At 41.0% G+C, this 21,064-nt stretch overlaps 1 protein-coding gene across 2 annotated transcripts in view; it reads right to left on the reverse strand.

Annotated features, from left to right (window-relative positions):
• Positions 1-21,064, reverse strand: part of dennd4a (DENN/MADD domain containing 4A) — a 32,894-nt gene that overhangs the window by 3,038 nt on the left and 8,792 nt on the right. The window contains exons 7-30 of one of the 2 annotated variants that reach the window (XM_042495646.1): positions 20,876-20,942; positions 20,664-20,722; positions 20,425-20,569; positions 19,293-19,468; positions 18,844-18,944; positions 17,288-17,506; positions 15,948-16,093; positions 15,463-15,483; positions 11,839-11,972; positions 11,347-11,479; positions 10,763-10,969; positions 10,556-10,684; positions 10,296-10,440; positions 8,954-9,076; positions 7,973-8,083; positions 6,021-6,095; positions 5,070-5,908; positions 4,404-4,620; positions 3,199-3,290; positions 2,692-2,867; positions 2,067-2,430; positions 1,099-1,216; positions 648-810; positions 459-523 (exon numbers count right to left, since the gene is read on the reverse strand). In XM_042495646.1, the coding sequence (XP_042351580.1) occupies positions 459-523; positions 648-810; positions 1,099-1,216; positions 2,067-2,430; positions 2,692-2,867; positions 3,199-3,290; positions 4,404-4,620; positions 5,070-5,908; positions 6,021-6,095; positions 7,973-8,083; positions 8,954-9,076; positions 10,296-10,440; positions 10,556-10,684; positions 10,763-10,969; positions 11,347-11,479; positions 11,839-11,972; positions 15,463-15,483; positions 15,948-16,093; positions 17,288-17,506; positions 18,844-18,944; positions 19,293-19,468; positions 20,425-20,569; positions 20,664-20,722; positions 20,876-20,942 (4,025 nt within the window). The remainder of the gene's footprint in view (positions 1-458; positions 524-647; positions 811-1,098; positions 1,217-2,066; positions 2,431-2,691; positions 2,868-3,198; positions 3,291-4,403; positions 4,621-5,069; positions 5,909-6,020; positions 6,096-7,972; positions 8,084-8,953; positions 9,077-10,295; positions 10,441-10,555; positions 10,685-10,762; positions 10,970-11,346; positions 11,480-11,838; positions 11,973-15,462; positions 15,484-15,947; positions 16,094-17,287; positions 17,507-18,843; positions 18,945-19,292; positions 19,469-20,424; positions 20,570-20,663; positions 20,723-20,875; positions 20,943-21,064) is intronic. The other variant, XM_042495647.1, reaches the window with a different exon arrangement.

The following is a 21,064-nucleotide window of genomic DNA, read 5'->3' on the forward strand; positions in this document are numbered from 1 at the left end:
TATCATGATGATGTTTAGAAGACGATACTAACCATCTTTTAAGCATGGTAATATGCTAACATTTGCGAATTAAGCACTAATCACAAAGTACATCTGTGGCTGATTTCCATGCCATTCATTTTACAGGTATTTGGTCTAAAAAACACGTGGCTCTGGATGATCTCAGTTCATCTTTTTCAGGACATTAATATCTGCGCTATTTCTGTACCACTATGTCAGGTAAAAGTTGAGGTATTTTGCAGGATAAATGACAACTTTGACCAGCTGGTGGCACTGGAGGAAAAGTCAGGGGATCACTTAAAGTGTTTAGGAATTATCCTCTGAGCACAGTGGATGGCTGCACCATATTTCATGGCAATCCATAAAATTGTTGTTGAGATATTTCTGTCTGCCCTGAACTGTTGGACCAAGATAAACAAACCCTGGCTAAAAACAGGATATAATACTTTGGGACTTACTGATATTTATGTTGTTCTTTCCCAGAGCCACCAGAGCGAGGAACAATAAATCTCTGTATAAGCTCCTTTTACAGGGAGGGAGGGAAGGAGGGAGAGAGAGGGAGAGAGAGAGAGACAAAAACAATTAGATTTTCCATCCATATCGCTTTTTACACATGGCTGTATACGCTCAACTCTTTATCTTCTCACCTCTGCCTTTTAAAGCCCAGCTCTGGCCCCAGCAGCTGGATGATCTGGCTCATGGGCTGATAGACGTCACTCTTCTTAATGCTCCTCACAAAACCCTGCAGCAGCTCCACGGTGAAGAGCTGGCCATCTTCACACAGCCCAGAGCGAACCAGGGAGTTTGCGCCTGCAAAGAACAAGAGGTAAAAGTCACCCCCCGTTCAAAGGCTCGTTCATCTCCATCACTCCAAATCAATTCTGAAAGAATAGCACTGATAAGGGCGGCATGACTAATAGGAGCTCTGAACTGAATTATGCATGATTTTCTAGTTACTTCATATGCATTATTCAATTTACATGTAAATATCTGACCTTGATCAAACTTGCCAGCAGAATCATTTTCTGCACAATAATTTCACCTTGTGAACTACATTATGGCTCAGTTTCAGTTAAAGTAAATGCTTGAGCGACTTACAATGTGTGTTCCACAGGACATAGCAGGGCTGAACTTTGTCTTTGTGCAACTTCAGGTTGTCCCACATTATCCTCACAAGCACCTGCTTACTGTCCTCGGAGGAGACGCTCTGCGGAGTCTGCAAGGGGTAAAGCAGGTGAACGATTAGCTTTTCTGCTGCTAACACATGGAACATCCCGCAATCCACTCTGAAACTTAAATCACTTCTATCCATTGGTCAGTTCAGATCTCTGATCACCAATATTTCTGTCACAGTCTGATACTGTCTTAAACAATTGTCAAAAAATCTTTTCTAATATCATTGTAAATTTGGATTTATTTAAACTGTATTGTTTTAAATGCTTTTAATTGGTTAGATTATTTTATTACTCTTCTTATCGTGCACTTTTGGTTGAATTTTTGTGCGATGTACTTTTCACGACATCACTGTAAATGAGAGGTTGCTCTCAATGATCCATCAAGACTAAATAAAGATTGAATGAACAAATGATTAATACCTTACTTTGAATGTTACAGACCTTATAGGAAAATGTTAATGTTGATGCATTTATAAACATATTTTTTTCATGTTTTTCATAAAACCAAATAAAGAGATGTTCCCAGTGAAAATTGGAATTGTCTGTGTGCTGATTTTATGCATTGCTCTGTTTTTGTCTTTTTTTCAAACTGCCACTAGGAGTCACCAAAGTTTTAACTATACACACATGAGGTTTGAAGGAATAATTTGACATTTTGGGAAATTTGCCTTTTTGCTGAGAATTAGATGAAAGATCAATAGCTCTCTCTTGGCTTTGCTTCATGCAGATATGAGAGTGGTATCGATATTTGCATCTAACTCATGCCAACAAACTGGAAAAGCGCATTTAACAGAGCTGATAAATGACAGCCTTACGGTTAATGGGTCAATTTATACACAACCGTGTGTGTGTGTGTGTGTGTGTGAGCTTGACAGACACCTGTGTGTTTACCTGGTCTCCTTTGCTGCAGTGCTGGGAGGCCAGGATGAGAGCCGGCAGGTTACTCGGCAGCTCCAGCCTCCTGAAGTACCACACGAGGTTCCAGAAGACGATGGGGTGTTGGTCGACAACGCTCGGGGAGGAGATGGCCTGGTCGCCCTCATTTACCAGCAGGCTCTCCAGCTCTTTCCACAGAACCAGAGGGCTCAGGTAGGGCACCGTCACGGGAGCCGGCTCAGCGCTCCTGCTGCTCTGCTGCTCCTGCGGGGGCGCTGCAGGTGACGGAGCTGCACAGTCTGCCGCAGACATTTTGGCCTCGGGACTGAGGGAAGCCGACGTGACCTCCTCTGTAACAGGATTACTCTCCTCAGAAGACCTGAGGGGAGACACGGAGTGGATGTGTTTAAAGAAGCCGCGGGGATAAAAGACTTGGTGTCTGAGTGCGTTTGTGTGTCAGTGCGTCTCAGAAAAAGTGCCAGCTAGCGAGACAGTACAACAATAGACAGTCTAGCATAAGAGATCAAAGACATTAAACCTCATATTATCAGTGGATTCAGTGTGAAATGATGAAAGCACCTGGATAATTGTTTGAAGCGTTTCTGTACTTTATAGCGCTCTGTGTAACGGGAGCTTTTACCTTCTCCGTGGTCTCAGGTCTTTGATTTCCACATTGAGGAATGGCAGGAAGGCTGTGCCGCAGAATGGACAAGTGCTGTTGAGGTTGGAGTCATTTGCTGTCCAGCCGGCCATGATCTCCTCGTCATACACCAGACAGTCACACGTCTTACAGAGTGAACAGCTGGACATCAGCACCTAGGACAAACGCAGCAGACAGTGTAACACTTAATCATGATAATTTGAGTCCGTCTACAGATGAGAGATTTTTGTTTTTTTGATCAAGGTCTTTTGTAGTTTCCAAATATATCACAAAAACAACAAATACAGCTTGAACATGTTACATCTGAAACAAGTTCCTACCAAACTTCCCGCTTCCCACCCACTGGATCATTAATAACTTTACAGCCGAATAAATAAATAGATCAATTATCTTTAATTTTAAAGAAAAAATAAGAAACAACAATTAATAATAATAAATAAATAAATAAAAATCCAGATGAGGGATTTTTGTATGAGAATAGCTTACCTCCATGGTATAATTGGGAGTGGGCTGGAAGCGGCAGGTGTCAGGGGAGGAATCTGGAGTGTGGGGGGGTTTGAAAGGAAGTGCCAAACCACCTGGATACGAGGGAGGATTATACAATTAGACACATGAGACAAAGCCAAGATTTAACACAACTGTCAAAGCTAAATCTAGATTTGATAAAGCAAAAGAAAAATTAGAAGAAGCAGCAACTCGTTCTTGAAGTGTATAGTCAGTGGATTTTTTTTTTCTTGTGCTGCAGGTTTAGAGAGTCTCTTTCACATTGGTGTGTGCACGTGAGTGTGCATGCACATGTGCATGTTCTTGTGTTTATGTATAGCACAGGGCCTGTGGCTGAGTGCAGAACAGCCTACACACTGAATCAGCCCTCACGCCTGCTGGCCTAGTTTCACACAGAACAACACCCAACGCTCTCCATTACTGAGCCCTGCTCTTACTCTAAATTTAGATCGTCAAGAAGTGTTTTGCTAGGAACCAACACAACTCTGCAGTTAACACAGCAAATTTAACGAGCAGGGCTGTGAGCTATGACTTTTTCATGTCGGAGATGCTTTCATAAAGGCTGCCAACTGCTTTAAATGAGTGTGGATTGCATTGTTCGTCTAGAGCAAATATTTTTAAAATTCCACACATCAGCATGAAAACTAGCCCAGCTAGCAGGGAACGTTCCCACAACACTGGCTACTGTTACCTACAAGTTGCAATAATGTTTTAAAGAAACCATTTTAATTAATTTAATTAAAAGATGTTTATATGGTTAAATGCTAAAGAAGATGTAAAGATGTAACTGGTGTATTTTTAGGATGTTTTGGTGATGTTGCGAGGTGACAGATCAGAGAATGTTCTTTCAGAAAATGTTCCCACAATGTTACATGAAAACAAAGGAAGAACATGTTAGTGAGGACTTAGATTACAGACCATTTTTTTAATGATTATACTGTACTACGTACTATGTACTGTACTGTGATATGTTAAAAAAAACAATTTTCAACATGTTTTAGAGAATGTTACCCTAACTTTAAGAAGATCAGTCTGGGAACTGAAAGAAAACTTGCTGCTGAAAACATCACTAAAACATTGCATTGGCTGAACCATTCTCAGAACATTTTTAGAAGCAAAAATTGCTCACTGGGTAGGCACTTTATTCCAACAATGTTTGTAAACTGATTCAAGAATATGCCACTGACCAGAGAAGGAGTTGTGTCTGAACACTCTGTTGGGGGTGCTCGGGCTGCCCAGGTTGTTGTGACCTACAACTGGGCTCCTCCTGAGTCGAGAAACATTTCCGTGCTGGGGGGAGGTGAAGCCGTCTGGATCCAGACAGCAGTCATTATCCAGCAGTGAGGAGCAGTCTGCCTCTCCTGAGGTCAGTGATGATACACTAATCCGGTCACAGTTTGCATCCTGTAGGAAACAGTTATACTGGAAATATCAGTAAGGTAAATGTTAAAGGTTTTTTAATGTTAAAATAAATATTGTTACAAGTTGCCTAATCTGTATAGGATTTTTCTTTCATCCATGAGGTGACTCCTTATCAATGTGATTAATTAGATTATGATCAGCTGTGATAGAGGGGGCTGGACTGTGTCTTTTGTGTCTACAGCAACCAAGTGTGTAGAACACAGTGTCGGTACAGTCTTTGACCTCACGGTAGACTGAGAAAGTTTTGTGTTAATTTGTTTAAAAGTGACACTAAATCAGCCAAATGAAGGCAACGGAATCAGCAACTGCAGTGTTGTGATTTGGACTGTTTTGTTTAATTTGTGAATTAAGAAGCGGAGCCCAGTTGGGATGGCACAGTTTCAAAGACTTTCAAAGAACGAGCCATGACAGGGAAATGCTGCACTACTGACCTGTGTTAGTGAAGTCTGGGAGGAGAGGCGGGAGTAGAGGCGGCTGGCCTTCTCAGCCACGCCCTTCCCTGCAGATATGACGCTGCTCTTGAAGATGTCCAGGGTCGGAGTGAACAGGGAGTCCATGGAGAATGATGAGGAGGAGGGAGTAGGTGAAGAGGGCGACACCAAAGAGGAAGGCCGCTCCCTGTCTTTGGTACCCACACCGAGAGGAAGCGAGGGCGACGGCCTCAGCCTCTCCTTTGATTTCACCGGCAGTGGGAGGTGTGTGCTGGAGCGGAGCAGGGTAGAGGGTCGTGGGGAGGTGTGAGGAGACGAGGCGGATCGAAACAAGGGGCTCGAGGGGTTCTGCAAGTCCACGCTGGGCGTGCGGCTGCTCAGAGGGCTGTTGCCATTATTCATGTACATCTCAATCTCATCGGCGAGGTCGCGGCGGGCCGTGTTTGTGCCGCTGTTCTCCTGATCGCACTCTTGTACCGCATCTGCCGCCATCAGTGACAGGGGATCAAAGCCGCTCTCAATAACACCTGTTCTGCTTACAGTCCCAGCGTTGCAGCTGATACTCCTCTCTATGGACAAACCCGGCCTGTCCACTGCACCGCTGCAGCTGACACTTCTCTCCACCGCAGCTTTCTGCTTATCGGTCTCTGTCTCCTCCTCTTCTACCCCGTGCAGCCTGTCAGCAGCTAGGTGATGCTGCTTTGATGAGCCAAGGTGGGGAACGGTGAGCCTGAGGCTACCTTGTCCACCAGACAAGTCCAGAGATTTTGGCCTCTCTGACTTTGGCAGAACTCCACACAGAATGGCGTCACTAGATGGACTGGAAACAAGCTTGTTGCCTGTGACAAAAACATATACGTGGCATGACATTCAGCTCACATGAAGTTGGACTGACATCTGAGGCTTTTATATGCAGTTATAACGATTCCATGACAATCTTTCTAATCCTACCTGCAGTGACATCTGTTGAATTGTAGCTTCTAGCAGAAGGAGAGGTGTTGCTGATTGGAACCTCGATCTCTGGTGCTGGAGATTTAAATGACACCCAGTCATTAAAGCAGAATTTCTTAAATCAGCACTATACAGAGGTGAGACTAAGTTTTTTGCACTTTTGCAATTCACTTACAAGTCTCAAGTCTGTGCAATCAAGTCCCAAGTCACATCTCAAATAAAAAAAGGCAGATCCCGAGTGAAATCCCAAGACAAGATTGAATAGTCCAGAGTGAAGTTCAGAGTCAAGTCACAAATCCTAAACTTCAAGTTTCAACTCCTAAAACAAGTCAAAATGTGCTATTTGCTTACAGTTATGCCAATCTAACAACAGAGTAAGAATATGTATTAAATTTACAAAAATTCTCATGCAAGAAGAAAGATTGCACTCTGCTGGAAAATTGTAGAACCACCGTCACTTAAAATGTGGAAAAATGAGTTGATGAAATGTCTCAGGCTGGAGAGGTTTACTTAATGTTAAAGGTAAATAAAAAGAGATTGTTTGTATTCTGGACTCATTTATGTTCTTCTTGGCCAATGAAACATGTATCACCTACTGAAAAGGAAAAGTTTTATGGATCACATGAAAGTATTGATCCTGTCTTTTATTTTATTTACTTTATTTTAGCTCATTTTAGTTCATTACTTTGATGTTTATTAAATCACTCTTTTTCTCTTTTTTCATTTTTTAATTTTTGAATTCATTCTTATATTTTCATCTAATCAATTATTTATTTTTTTCAGTTCATTTATAATCTGTTATTATTATTATAGGGATACATATTTGTTGATTGATGTACATCTTTTGAAACTTGAAATTTCAATAAAAATATTGTTAAAAATTTGTTCAAGCAAGCACAGCTGAACATAATTATATGAAGTGCTGCTGACATTTCACTTTTACAGCATATAGCACTATTAAACAGGACCACAACGTAATGAAATTTTGTTTCTCTCCTGGCTTATTGTATTCATATCTCATATTGGAAAACATACCCTTAACTTTCTAATTTATCAGACATTTTCTGTAAGATTATTCATTGTTTTAAATGCTACTGTAGGATGTTGCACGCTTTAAGTCTAAGGGGAATAAGAAAAGATTAACATTAACATGAGTTTATTGAAAATATGAAGGGAAATTATTTGATTCATGGCAAAGTTTTTAAATAATAGTAACTATAATAAAAATACTTTGTAATCTTTGGGTTTGGGGGAAGGTATCGGGTATTTTTTTAGGGTAAAGGCTTGAGTCCAAGTGAAATCATAAGTGTTTAAGTCCACGTCAAGTTGCAAGTCAAGTCTAAAGTCATCAGATTTGTGAATCAAGTCCAAGTCATGTAACTTGAGTCATACCTCTGTCATTGCATCCATGTAAAATCTACATTTTATAAAGAAAATCATCAGTTGCTGGAGTGTTGCTGTTTACAGCAGCATGAAGCTGTTGCACTGAGGTGAATTAGGGTGAAACTGGCAGCTGTGTGGCTCCTTAAGGGACAGCTATTAATCTTATAAATATGGCTGTCTTGTCCCAAAAACCTAAGTGCCCCATTAAGCCTCTAATGAAAAGCCCACACCAATTAGTGAGTGAGGACTATTGATCACAAGGGCTGGAACAGAGATTTCATCAAGTGAGACACGGTGTTAATAGCAACAAAATTCAAGACAAATCCTATCATGCAAATAATCACCTGCTTACATAATGCATTCATCCAACACCAGAATCTGTTTCTCAAAAACATCTAAATATAACTGCAAATGGACCGTTGGAGAATACAGTACACCCACACTGCCACATGATACCCGAGCTTTTAAAGCCAGAGTGTTCATTTCACTGCCAGTAAACGGTGATTCACTCCAGCAGAAATGGTAGCTAAGTGTCAAAGATGAGCGATAGAAGCTAATCCATAACTCACTGGACTGCAGCGGCCCTTTGTCTTCAGTCAGTGCTGCGCTGTCACTCTCTCTGCTGCACATCCGCTCCTCTTCTTTGGAAAGTGAGTCGTAGCCCTGGTCTGACTGTCCACCTGAGAAACATAAGAGGCTTTACTCTTCTGACAAACATCGACTTATTTGATTGTGTTTTTTCACCTGCTTAGTTTCCTCTTTCGGAAAGAGCTGAGGGAATCAAAAAACAGATATTTAGTCTCTGGATAGCTACACAAATGACAACTGATCTGAGAGTTTTTCTTCAACAGAGCACTGTAACGTTCCCTACAGCTTACAGCAAACAGCGCTCCCAGAAATAGAAAAGCAGGAGCAGCAGGAATAGAGTCTTTGAAAACTTGCATCATATTCACAAGGTCAAACTGCAGGAAAAAAGGTACAAACCTGCTCGACTGTGATTTATTTTATTCTCACAATTTCTGCTTTATTCTTTTGTTTTCTGCTGAGGGGAATAAAAGATGAGACAAGTGATGAGCCAGATTCAAGTCTATGATAGTGTTAGTGGAAGAGCTTTATCCTGCTGATGGACCACTATAAGCTCTGTTGTCTCCACTGTCCTTTATCTACAGCGCATTATTAATAATGTGAGGACAAAATATGAAACAACAAAAAAAAGTCTTTTTTACACAGAGATAGCACTACAGGGCTGCTATAAAGTCCCTTCTTTACAGCACATTTGCATTTTTACACAGAACCAAACAATGGTGGGATCATGGTGCTCTGGTTTCGCAGAAGAAAGGAATCCATTTGTTGTCAAAGTCTGGTTTATATTTTTTTCATGTGGAGAAATGCAAAATTAAAGTTCATGAATCATGTGGTTTAGCTGCTTTTGAAGTGGTGAATTAAATCAAATTGAGAGTTTTTTTCAGAGAGAAACTGAGACATAAAGAGAAGCGGTGGCACTTAATGAGTGAATGAAATAGCTCGAGGAAGAAAGAGCCGTTTCCTACCTGTACTAAATCCATCATCGCTGGAGTCCATTTTAGTGAAGTCAGTGTCGATGGAAGTGCGCTCTGCGGAGTCATTAGCACTGTCCAAACTGCCGTGACTGACTGTGTCAAGATCGCTGCCGTCTGAAGTGAGACAACAGAAAAGGGATGAGGCTGATTAAAACAAATGACAGAGCACCAGCAGGATACGAGCCCTGCTTGTGTTAGAGCTCTGTATAAACAATCACTGAACATCGCTGTAATCGGTGTCATCCGCTGCGAAGGTGCAGGAATGCTTTGAAAGTCATATCGCCGTCAACGAGACTGAACAACATGAACATGATGCCAGAGTGCCAAAAGATAACCCAAATGTCACTTTTCTGTCTTATTTTTATCTCAAAGGAGAGGAAAACAAGGGCTGACTAAATCACATTTTCATTTTGCCAACTATACATTCACGGATGTCACTGAAAGGATCTCGGTATAAAACATGATCACATTACGATTTGGGAAATTTGAATTAAAAATCCTCTTTGTGGGGTGAATGCAAGCAAAGTGAAGTCACGCCAGAAACAACCAGATTACAGAATAAGATGTAAAGCATGATGTTTTTATTAGAGCCCCTCTGCACAACATGCCATTATGGTAATCAGAGCCTAACTGGGCTGCTGTGTTAATTAGGGACTGGCTTCAAGAGCAACCTGTGTGTTGTGACTGCTGGGGAGGAAAACCTCTTCACTCTGTTTAATTAGTGCCATTAAGGAAAGGAGGGTTGGGAGCGACATGTGCTGAAGGAGGTTGGAGTCGGGATAAACCTTACATGAGACCAGGAGAGATGAAACAAGTGCTCCCACAGGATCAGACTCATTTATAAATCTTTTCATTAAGATCTAGGTAAGTAAAAAGAACTCCTATACTTTCAGTCTCTCAATTACAGAACTTGAGCACAGTTGAAAAGTAATTACCGCAGAACTTAACTCAATCTCCAAGAAGTTAAGACCTGATTAGTCTTGGGTATAAAACAATTACTCCTTGCTTTGGTTTTTTGCAGGCAGTCAGAGTGGGGGTGTATGATAAACTGTCAGTTACAGTAGTTATTAGTTATATAGTTATTATTATCATTTTATCTCTTTAGTTATTTGGTTTTTTTTGTTTTTCTCTTTCTGTTCATAGGGTTTATTCTGCCTCTGGTGCTGCTAGCGCTTCCTGAGCTTCTGGTTTTAATGAGTACTCCTACTATTAATGAGTAATCATATTACAGTCTTGTTTTTATTCATGTGTTTGCATAACTTGCATAACTTCATACATAACTTCTGACTGATTGATTGGTTGCAAAGCTCTATCTGGATGTTAGTATATTTACCTGAAAGCTGAGGGTCTCTGTGCAGCGCCTGTTGCTTTCTCCCCGCTTGCTTGAACTGGAGCACACCGAGGACCACATTCCTCAGCTTTCCCCACAAAAAGTAGCCTCCTCTGGTGGTGGAGGGCCAGGTGCTCTCCAACACCGCCTGCAGCAATTAACACATACAGCATATTTGGTCATGTATTTTCAGATTCAAGCTGCAAGATTCAATTTAGTTTCAGATTAGTTTTTTTCCGCCATTACAGAACACAAAGACACACCTTGTTGTAGTAACCATAAGTGATGGCGTTGGGTTGAACTCCGGCTTTCTTCATCTCAAACAACACCCTGACAGCAAGGACTGGCTGGCTGTACTGCCCGCACAGCTGTAGCAGCACGCGGTAACACACCTTGAACACAAAACAGGAGGATTTAAAAATCAATCTATAAAACTTAATATATATGAAGTCATGTGGTTGTTTATGCACCTCATCTGGAGCTTGCAGCTTCTTGTCTTGCATCTTCCTCAGCACGTCGTAAGCTGTGCGCAGAGCCCGCACCTTTGAGTGGCAGGTGCCAACAAACCCTGGCAGGCAGATGAACCAAAGGCCGTAGCAGTGGCGCAGCAGACACTTGGACCACATCTGAGGCATAGATGAGTGGGTTTTGGCCATCCTTTGAGCTGATTTGATCTCCTGAAGAAAAAGAAAAAAAAAATCACATTTAGAGATAAATATCTTCTAGCAACCAGATTTGCATTTTGCATTCACATATACACCCGTATCCATCATCATGTAGAATGAATACAGCGTTAAAATGAGCTTAACTTCCTTAATTGCAAACATAAAAACAAACAAATTGGCTCAAATTACATAGGATCAGATCTGACAATAAATGCAATCCAATTATGTTTATTTGAAATTGTATGGTTTCACACTAGAAACAGCTAGTAAAACACATAAAATCAGCAGGAAACAAGGGTTTTATAAGTGGCATTTCTAAACAATAAATCATCTTTTATTTGTAAGACTGAGTCTACTTTCAAGAAACTCTGACATCTCACACGGCTGACCTGTTTAGAGCGCCTAAAGATGGCCGTAGGGCTGGCTGGGCTGCTGTGGCGTGAGGCCATGCCTGCTGATGGAGGATTTGTTCCCTCCAGTGGCTCCAGAAGCTCAGCATTCAGCACAGGAAAGCCAGAGTAGCTGCAAAAAGACATACCTTCACTCTTAAAAACATGAACCGAAATAGACATCAATCCCATATAAACACCGGCAAGCCGAGTGACATGCACAATGGTTTGGCTCTGATGCGCTGGAAGCTTGAGCGCTGATGTACAAATACAAAAGTGACATGTTCCGGCTGAAAATAATAACAAAGCCCTAAAGCAGTAACAAATTCTCCTACAACAGAGGCAATTTACGCAATGCCTCTCCTTTGGGAGCTGCATTGTGTGCACCAGGTGTCGGCGAGAAGTGCTCTTGAAATGGGTGTCTGTTTAAGACACCGTAAAAGAAAGAAACAGCCTGTCTTGTAGTGAAGACATTGATGTGCAGCGTGGTACCTATAGCACAGAGGATGCTCTTCTCCCTGTGGTAGTGGAGGCAGCTCCGGAGGGTTGATGTAGACCGTGTGCTCGCTGCGGTGGGATTCATCCAGTTCGATCAGTCTGGTTTCCTCTGGCCGCTCGCTGTCCATCTGTTTTTTTAAGAGAAAAAATTGTCATTGCCTTCCTCTGTTCTTCATATTTCATCTAAACACAAATCTATTCTTTACTGGGTTTCATTACATTTTTAATCAGGTTAAGTGCAAATTTTATTAAATTTCTAGAGAACTACATTTTTCGGAATTTAAATTACTGGATGCTACAGGACTCGTGTAACATGAGTATGACATCAGTTGCATGCACGTTGCATGTGGACGTGCCCAGTGCCCTCCGGCTGTCCACCAGCGTATCATGGCAACACCACCGGTTCTGTCCAAGCGTGATTTTATATGACACCTTCACATGGAAGGTGGCCTTTGACATTACTCTCATACGGCAAAAGCACTTAGAGTGGCGCTATTTAACGAGTTCAGAGTGAGAACGGGCTGTATATAAGTGTGTATTAATTTGATGCCTGTGTTTTCTGATTTATCTGTTTATGATGTTATCATGTCAGTACAGCTTTGCAAAGAGCAGAGTGTTTTTTAGAATGAAGGCCCAACTTCTGGGTGACCTTCACTGTAATGAATGTGAATACTGAAAACAAACAAACAAACACAAATCTATAGATGCTAAAGCTGTCTGGATGCTCACACGCATCTAATACTGTCTGAGCCCTCAGATGTGATCAGATGTGAGGGGCAGTGAGGACAAACAGATGTTTGTAATGAGTCCATCTACATCAGAAATATGGCTCCACTCCATCTCACTAAAGGGCACTGCCAAGGCTTGATCCCATGATTCCTCCAAGACTAAATGAATCCAGGCTGCAGTGACCTAGACAAAATGGATGCCATGTTGCTCCAGGGACACAAAACCATTAAACTGTGCCGCCTTGGCAGCGACGCTTGATACTAAACTGCCACAATTCCTTCAGCTCAGAACTGAGAAGTGTACATGGCTGCACTGGGAACAGCGGCAGCAGCACTCCTTTGTGTTGTGTGGCAAGGTAAAGCCGTGTTCTCTTTTAGGGGGAAACACTATTGAATAGCTGTCTGGAGATCATAAAAAAGCCAGCTATGCTCATGTGCATTCACTTGGCTTATCTGAATTGAGTACCAGCTTATCTCGAACATGAGCTTCACAAAAACGTTAATATTATGGCAGCGGCTGAATAGCTCCCTGTTGCTACTGTGTTACAGGGTTTGTTCCACTCGGTCGAGTGGATGATTCAGTCAACTAACTCCCACTGACCTATTTGCCCTCGCTTAGATTCTGCTCAGTGTTTCTCCGCTTGTTGCCCTTCCTCTTACACCTAATATGTCTTTCTCAATCGCACCCTCTTTGTCAACCTCAGCAGTACTGACGCTGAATGAATCAATGCTTCCACTTCTCAATAATAACCGCAGTGACCACTTGTACAGGAGCTCCCACTGTTTATGCAGGATGTAGATGTGACTTCCTGATTGCACAAGTTTGCAAGCACACAGAGTTTTTTTTTGCAGGAGAGGGCGATGTTTTGTCTTTTTGCGTGTGTTACAAAACATGTGTGGGCAGGTTGTGTTAATAAAAGCTTTCAAATCAGCAGATGACTAACGTTCGTACAACGACAATGAGCATCTCACTGTCTACATTCTGTGGGATTTCAACAATAAAACTCAAAATATGTTGACAAATAAGGATTATAACCGACATCTTTGTTTGTCATTCTTCTGTGTTAAATTTATAAAAATTAAACTAAATCACGTTAGTTGTGATACAGTTCAGGCTATTACACTACGTAGTCTACTATAACAGTGCAATTTGTGAGTCCTCTGCATAATACACAGTTTCCTCCCATTTACAGAATGAATGCACTGTTATTATTTGACTCTTCAAAGAAAAGGAGGGTAAAAGCAGCACTCCCAGTTGATGTTACTGAGGCTGAATTACACTGCGGAGGACAACAAGCTGCTAGAAACACCATTTTTTCACTGGCATCAAAATGCGTACCACAGAGGGTTAATTGCATGTCTGGTGAATGATTGTACTGTTGCTACCTTCAAAGAACAAGTGAGAACCGCTGCTCCGTGGACTGCTGAAAGCATGAGAGAGACCACGGGGATAAATAGAGTGCACATCAGCATGTTTTAATATCAAACTCAGTAAAATTAACGGTTTAGTGGAACAGTGGAATAATAAACTAATAAGACTAACTGAGACAGTTTTGGTGAGTTTCATAATGAGTTACAAGTGCAATTAAGCTAATATTAGTTTGGTGAAAGAGAGAAACTTGGAAAAGTATTTATTTTTTTGTATTCAGTAGGGTAAAAAAGAAATTCCCAAATTAGGAAGTGTGTCACTTTATGGTCCCACTTGACGTGTCTTTTCACCACAGACTGCAAAAAATAATGAATGAGCAATTGGTTCACGGACTCCCATTTTAAAGCCTTGAGTTTGATATAAGTATAAAATATAGAATAAAATGTTAGCAGGTGAGTTATATACAAATTTACCCCTGTACAGGTTTCATGAATATTGAAATTAGCTATAGGGATAAAAAACATGTTTTGCTCTTTCTGCCATATCCTAGTTGTCTGATTTAACATCCTTTTTATCATTAAAAAAGGTGAAATATTTCCTGAGAGGCTCATCTGTCAGATTCTACAAAAGACGGCAGCCTATCATTTGTTATGTAAATACTCTTAATTCGCTGTACCCTATCTGATTCTCATTGCATCTAATTTCTTGGAGTAGGCATCTTGTCTATCTTTCACGTGGAGTTCTTCTCCCTGTTCTTCTTTTTTTAAAATAGTTTTTGTTGTTGTTATTTTTGTGTTAATTACTTTTTGGGGGCTTGAGGTGTGTGGGTGGGGTGTTCGGATAAGATGGCGTTTTGTTTTTCTGTTCTGCACACCACAAAGAGGGTGGGGAGAAGAAAAAAAAACAAATAGAACATATATTTGTACTTTGCATTTGACATTTGTACAATACTAGTTCCCAATTAAAAACAAAACATGTTTATTTGGTGCCTTCGGGGACTGACTTGCTTCTGGAGCTGCCCCATCTTCTTTTGTACTTTACAAATGATCACAGCAAGCAATGCAATGTAGCGTTCTACTCTCAATCTATTTCTATGATTATATTTGAGAGACTTTTAGAGTCAGGATAGTGCATTGTCATCTGCACAAATAATTAATCTCACAGTCTCAGCGTCCCCTCAGAGTCTCACAGTTCTGCTCTTTGTGTGCTTCACTCTAATGGCACCTGGTTCAATAATGCAGATTGCTGACACACACTGACAGCTAATGCACATCCTCACAATCAAGACCTCTCCTGCACTTCTAACTGCACTCACCTCTCTTTGATTTATTCAGCACACACTTACACAAAACACTGAGCTGAGTCACGCACTCAGAACAAAGGAAAACACGTTATTCAGGTTCATACCTGGTTCTACTAGAGCTAAAAAAAGAATATGAGTGTATTATAAAAAAAAAAAGCATTTTCTTTGACAAACAAACAAAAAAGGTTTGAACTACAAAACAGATTCTAATAGCTTACCTTTCCTCCAGTGGTGAAAAGCTACCAGGCAGCAGCATTGATGACAAACAGAGCAGCAGAAAAGACAATAAAAGGTGGAAAATCAGAGAAGAAGAAAAGGGCAACAATAGAAATACCAAAAGAAGACTTAAAAAAGGACTGAAAGAACAGGGGACATTATGGATTGGAAAAGCTGGTAGTGCTGATTTATAACAAGCAGCCCAAGTGTTAATTACTCTTTGTTTATTTCCATTAGTTCCTGTTTTTTCCTTATTAGTGCCTTCAAATTAAACCAAGACCTCAATAAGACGTCTTAATTAAGAGGACAGCATATGATTAATTTTCCCTCTCAATGACTCAGCTTTGTTTCTGCTGAAAAATGGGTGGCGGCCAGGCTGAATATTGTTATTGAAGCATTTGTTCCTGCACAGCAGAGAGATGCACCTCTTCTGATGAATCGTCTCTGACAGAGAAAATCCATAGTAAAGATTAGCTGCAAGCCTCACCTTATCAACACACTCATCAAAGAAAGCCAGGCTGGCGTCTTTATCACTGACAAAGGAGCACTCCTCGATGAAACGGCTGAACATCTGAGTCTTGGTCATGAGGGAGTAAAACCTCTGGTGGGAGCGGTCTCTGCTCTTCAGGAAGCCTACGAAACAAAAACACATTATGTAATGACAAGCATGACAAGTGGGCTTTAATATCGGATTATAAAACTGGACATTCACTTATCAAGCTGTTTCAGGATGATTGCAGGGTCAACACGCAGACTTAACCAACATTTACAGGAAATGAATACTGTGGTATGAAACAGTTTGTTCTCCGCTGCCTCGCTTGCATAAGAGCACACAGATGCACGGGGACATTGTGCTGTTCATCACAGCAGTTTCTGTGATTTGTCATCCAGCCCTAATTTCCAGTAAAGCTTAAGCTTAATCACCACAGTCATTATAACAGTGAAGTAGGCCAAACTTTGATGCAGCAGCACTCGGATCTTAACCCCATGACCTGCTACAGCACAGAATCACATAAAGGCAACAATAGGCTGGTTTCCATTACAGATTTGTGCAAAACTAAAGCCATATTTTCAAAACATTCAAAATTCAAAGAAGCATGTCGATGGATGTTCAGAACATAAGCAAGTTTATTTCTATTATAGCAACCACACTAACTGTCATTATTTCCAATCACAGGGGACACAGGTGTGTAATGCGAGTGATAATGGAAAAACAAGCCATTTATATGTGGCTGCTCCCACATATGAGGGATTGGGATATGAGGTGATAGTCCACGATTTCACAGAGGAATTGAGGATTCTAAACCTCCAGATGATCTGCTTAACTTTATTAACTATTAACTTTATTCATAGGAATTTTTGTAGGAAAGCTTTTCATTTTAATGACTGCTTTGTACATTTTCATTCTAAGAAATGTTGTATTTTATGTTCTTTTACTCTAAGCACACTTTTATCTTAGCTCTTAACAGTGTTTTATTTATGTTAACTTTATATTTCTTTGTATATTCTAATGAACTTTGTGTAACAATTTGTAGCTTTCTTTAGATAACTGCTATACAAAGCTGTTATTATTCTTTGATGCAATAACACCTCTTGCAGCACCTGATGCATCATGCCCGAGGGAGCCAGCTCCTACTGACATAGCTGACATAGTACATAGCTATAGCATCATGTGAGCTATAATAGCCGAAAAAGTATTTCACACTTTTTGGCTTTAACCATTAGGTGTAATTTATATTTGCTATTTCAATTTGTGCAATTTGAGGGTTAATGCAAGCCCACCTTGTCAGCCGTGTTTTTGTGATGCATACAGAGACTGAAATGTACCTTGAATGTCGAAAAGGGAGCTGGCATCAGTGGTCTTCTCAGAGGGGGCCTGGGTGATGGGCAGCAGGTAGGAGCGGTACCCTCGCAGGATGGCTGCCATGAAGCGCAAGAAGGTCTCCTGGATCTCCAGCTCCAGAGTGTGGAGGCTCTTTCCACCATTGAGCTCACTGTCGGTCACAGTGTGCTCCATTTGCACATCTTCACGGTTCAGCTGACCACCTGATAGCACGCAACAGTAGATTATGAAGAACGTATTAGCACATAAACAAATAATTGTCTATTGAAAGCTAGTGTCCTGTAGGCAGACCCATCTCCACAGCGCTATGTGAGAACAAATATTTGGAGCACTCTTTTTCACTCTGAAATTAGGGGAAAAAAAATCTTTGGATTGTTTGTATTTTTCACAAATTGTCTTGTTTGGCACTACAGCCAGGATGCAAGCTCACAGGGACAATGCTAATTTGCTGATATTTAACTGGTATAATGTACCACGTTCTGCATCTAGGTTTAGTGTGTCAGCATGCAACATTTGGTTGGTTAATTAGTGTTTTTTTGATGCTATTTGGTCTTTTGACAGGGGGGCGGGGGCTGCTAACTGCGGAAACTCTAAAACACCAGGGCCAGTGTTTGGTTTGTTCATTCAAAATTCATAATTCAAAGGGAACCATAAAGAGGAAAAGTCAGGGGAACCCCAAAGTCAGTCGTCTTTAACCTCTGGGAACCATGACTGTCTGATCAAAATGTTCCCAATGCACCGAAAAGGATGGCTGACCTACTCTGCTATAGACCAAAGATCAACCAAACCAACCAAAACCAAAGATCCCCACACTATTAAAAGCTACCAGTAAATTTTAATTGTGCAATGTTTCAATCTGACAGAGATCTTTGTCAGACATTTAAAAAACAACAACGTAAAAATAAAAAAATATTTTTTTGTTTAATATGCCTGACCAAGATCTCTGCTTGATCGAAATGTTGCACAATAAAATTTACTGGGAGCTTTTAATAGTGCGTGGATCTTTAGTTTGATTCTTTCCTTGGTTTGATTGAATGCACCCTATGACACTGTGAAAACATCTATTAACAGGCAATTCATTTCTGGTTTCTTTTTGTATGTTTCAGTTTCACTGGCCAAAAATAGGCCACCTGACATTACGTCAGCGGGTTATTGTAGAAAACATCAAAGGTAAATGTTAATCTGTCGCAATCAAAGAGCTCCTTTCTAAACTGGGATTTATTTTGCATCAACATTAAAGCGTCAGAAAGACAAAAAACATGGTAAAATAGACAGACTGCAACAGAACCTTAAATATCACAGAAACACATGAAATTACTAACTATATGTAGAAGAGGCAGGTTGAGCAGAAATGGATTAGGATAAAATTACATGTCCTATCTTCCTTTATGCACTGAACATCGACCAACAAGGTGGTTTCTTATAACAGTACGTCCGCTGGGTTTTCCTGTAAAATTGACTGTACAGGCTGAGTCAGCAGACTCAAGTCACACAAATTATTCATGAAACCAAAAATGACAAAGCATCAGACTGGACTCACCCTCAGTCAGCTGCTGATAGAGCTTATTCAGGTTATTCAGGAGATGTTTGCAGGCCCTCCTGGGCAAGATTTTCCACGTTAGAGCCTTCTTGTCGTCTTTTCTGAAAGAACACCATGTGGTTTTCATTACACGGGAGGACAGTCAAGAAACATTGCAAAAAAGATACAAGGAGGGAGACGGATTCACTGGCATCAGCACTGACAATTTAATCTCACCACAGCTTTTGAATGGATGTGAGAGACCAGCGGTTACACAAAATGTGCTTTTGTGTACAGTAAGAATATTCCACATTCAAGCTTGTATCATTACATAAGAGGCTGACTACCGATAACCTTGGAGAGAACTTTCACAATCAGACCTATAAAAGCCTAGGAGATAATTTTTGAAGGGGGTGTCTTAAAGTTGAAAGCCATCTATCACAGAGCAGCTGTGGTTAGAGGTCACTTACTGGGAGATTGTGTTTGTGTCCAAGTCCACACAGCTGATGTCAGCCGGGGGCACATAAAGGTCAAAGTATCGGGAGTCCACGCCCACGATGAAAGGACACGGTGCACTGAGGACACCGGCCAGAGCCAGCGGACACAGAGGGATGTACGGGCACGGCCAGTGGAAAGGGAAGATCATCTGAAAAGGAAAGGTCAATACATTTTACAATATGAGCTGACCTTAAACACATCACAATGAAACCTTATGCAACATTGTTTATTTAGCTAACTAGCTCTTATCCTGAAGATTTCAACGTGGATTTCAATACTGGATTACTATTTTTAACTGACGGACTTGTTACAAAGTTTGGGTGTGTTTACCACTGCTGCTGAGTGGATGATGATGAAAGCAGAAGCAGCAGCAACAACTGATGGAGTTGGAGATTTTGTTTTTAATCCAAAGACAGTTGAAAGTAATGCATTTAGGTTTAATTTGATGTAAAATCAGTGTATGTGGACCATTGATTGGATTTAAATGATGTGACTTCACTCGAGATGTAAAGTTGCGTTATAGGACCCACGGTACTCAAGAGCAGTATTGAAAAGCTCAAACCTTACTGATTTTTGGCTTTTGAAAAAAGCGGTAGAACTGGGCATCGACCCCCATTCCTGCTCTGTAGCAAAGTGGCTGCCAACTACATATTATTACATATTTGTCCGTTTTGAGCTACTGTAGAAACATGGCGGTGCAACATGGCAGACTCCGTTGATAAGGACCTGCTCCCTCTGTAGATATAATTGACACATTCAAAAGTAACCAAACCCACGTCACATTTGCAGGTGGTTATATAAGGAAAAAAAACACTTTATATTTTATCTCATCCCCCTAAATCCTACAGACCAAACCTTCAAACCAGGAGCTAGTCAGAAATGTCTCTTTCCCTTTTCAGAACTTTATTTCTTTGAAGAGCGTTTTTCAGTGGTAATTGTTGTTCATCCATAATACCAGAGCGTCTTCTTTGATGTGATTATGGGTAGTTTGTTCAGTGAAGCCGCAGCTCATCCACTATTGTAGCTTTAATCACATTAAAGACCACCCTCTTCAGTGGTAACATGAGGAAATGTGGAAAGAAAAACAAAGAAGAAAAGACTTACGGACACGAGGGCCTCTGTAACACTGGTGAGCACAGCTGGACGCAGGGAATGAACCAGGATCTTGTGCTCTGTGACAGCCAGCACCAGCAGAGTGGCTGCGTTCTTTGGGCCCAGATTCAGCAGTAACGTGGAGAGGCTTCCACCGCTGGACACACAATTAAAAAACAAATGTCACCAGATTAAGGCTAAAGCAAATAAAATACATTATCATATTTGGCATTTTGCTGATGTTTCCCTACCTGAGAGGCAGTGGAGAGGATACAGGTTGGCTCAGTATCAGGCTGTCGTGTGGAGACAGCTGTGGAGGACACACAGGAGAGCGTTACAGCATTAGAGTATCAGTGGGTGGGGGATTTAGCTCATGACTACGGTGTGTTTTAAGACGTTCGTGTCAAACCAAATACAGCAAACATGCAGAACTGAGATCATTGCTTTACTTTACTCAGCTTACCTGCACCAGGATGCGCGGTCTCTGAGTGGAGGGGAATGGCACACTTTGCATGAAGTGAGAGATGTGCCTGTGAGTACAAAAATAATCACTTAATAAAGCAATAAGTGTAAGAATAGACCTGAAACTTTAACCAGAGTGAGCAATAGATGTCAACAAAGAGACAGAAAAATGTAAAAGAAAACAATGCTA

The sequence above is a fragment of the Plectropomus leopardus genome, chromosome 11 (assembly GCF_008729295.1).
Source record: "Plectropomus leopardus isolate mb chromosome 11, YSFRI_Pleo_2.0, whole genome shotgun sequence".
Lineage (NCBI taxonomy): Eukaryota > Metazoa > Chordata > Actinopteri > Perciformes > Serranidae > Plectropomus > Plectropomus leopardus.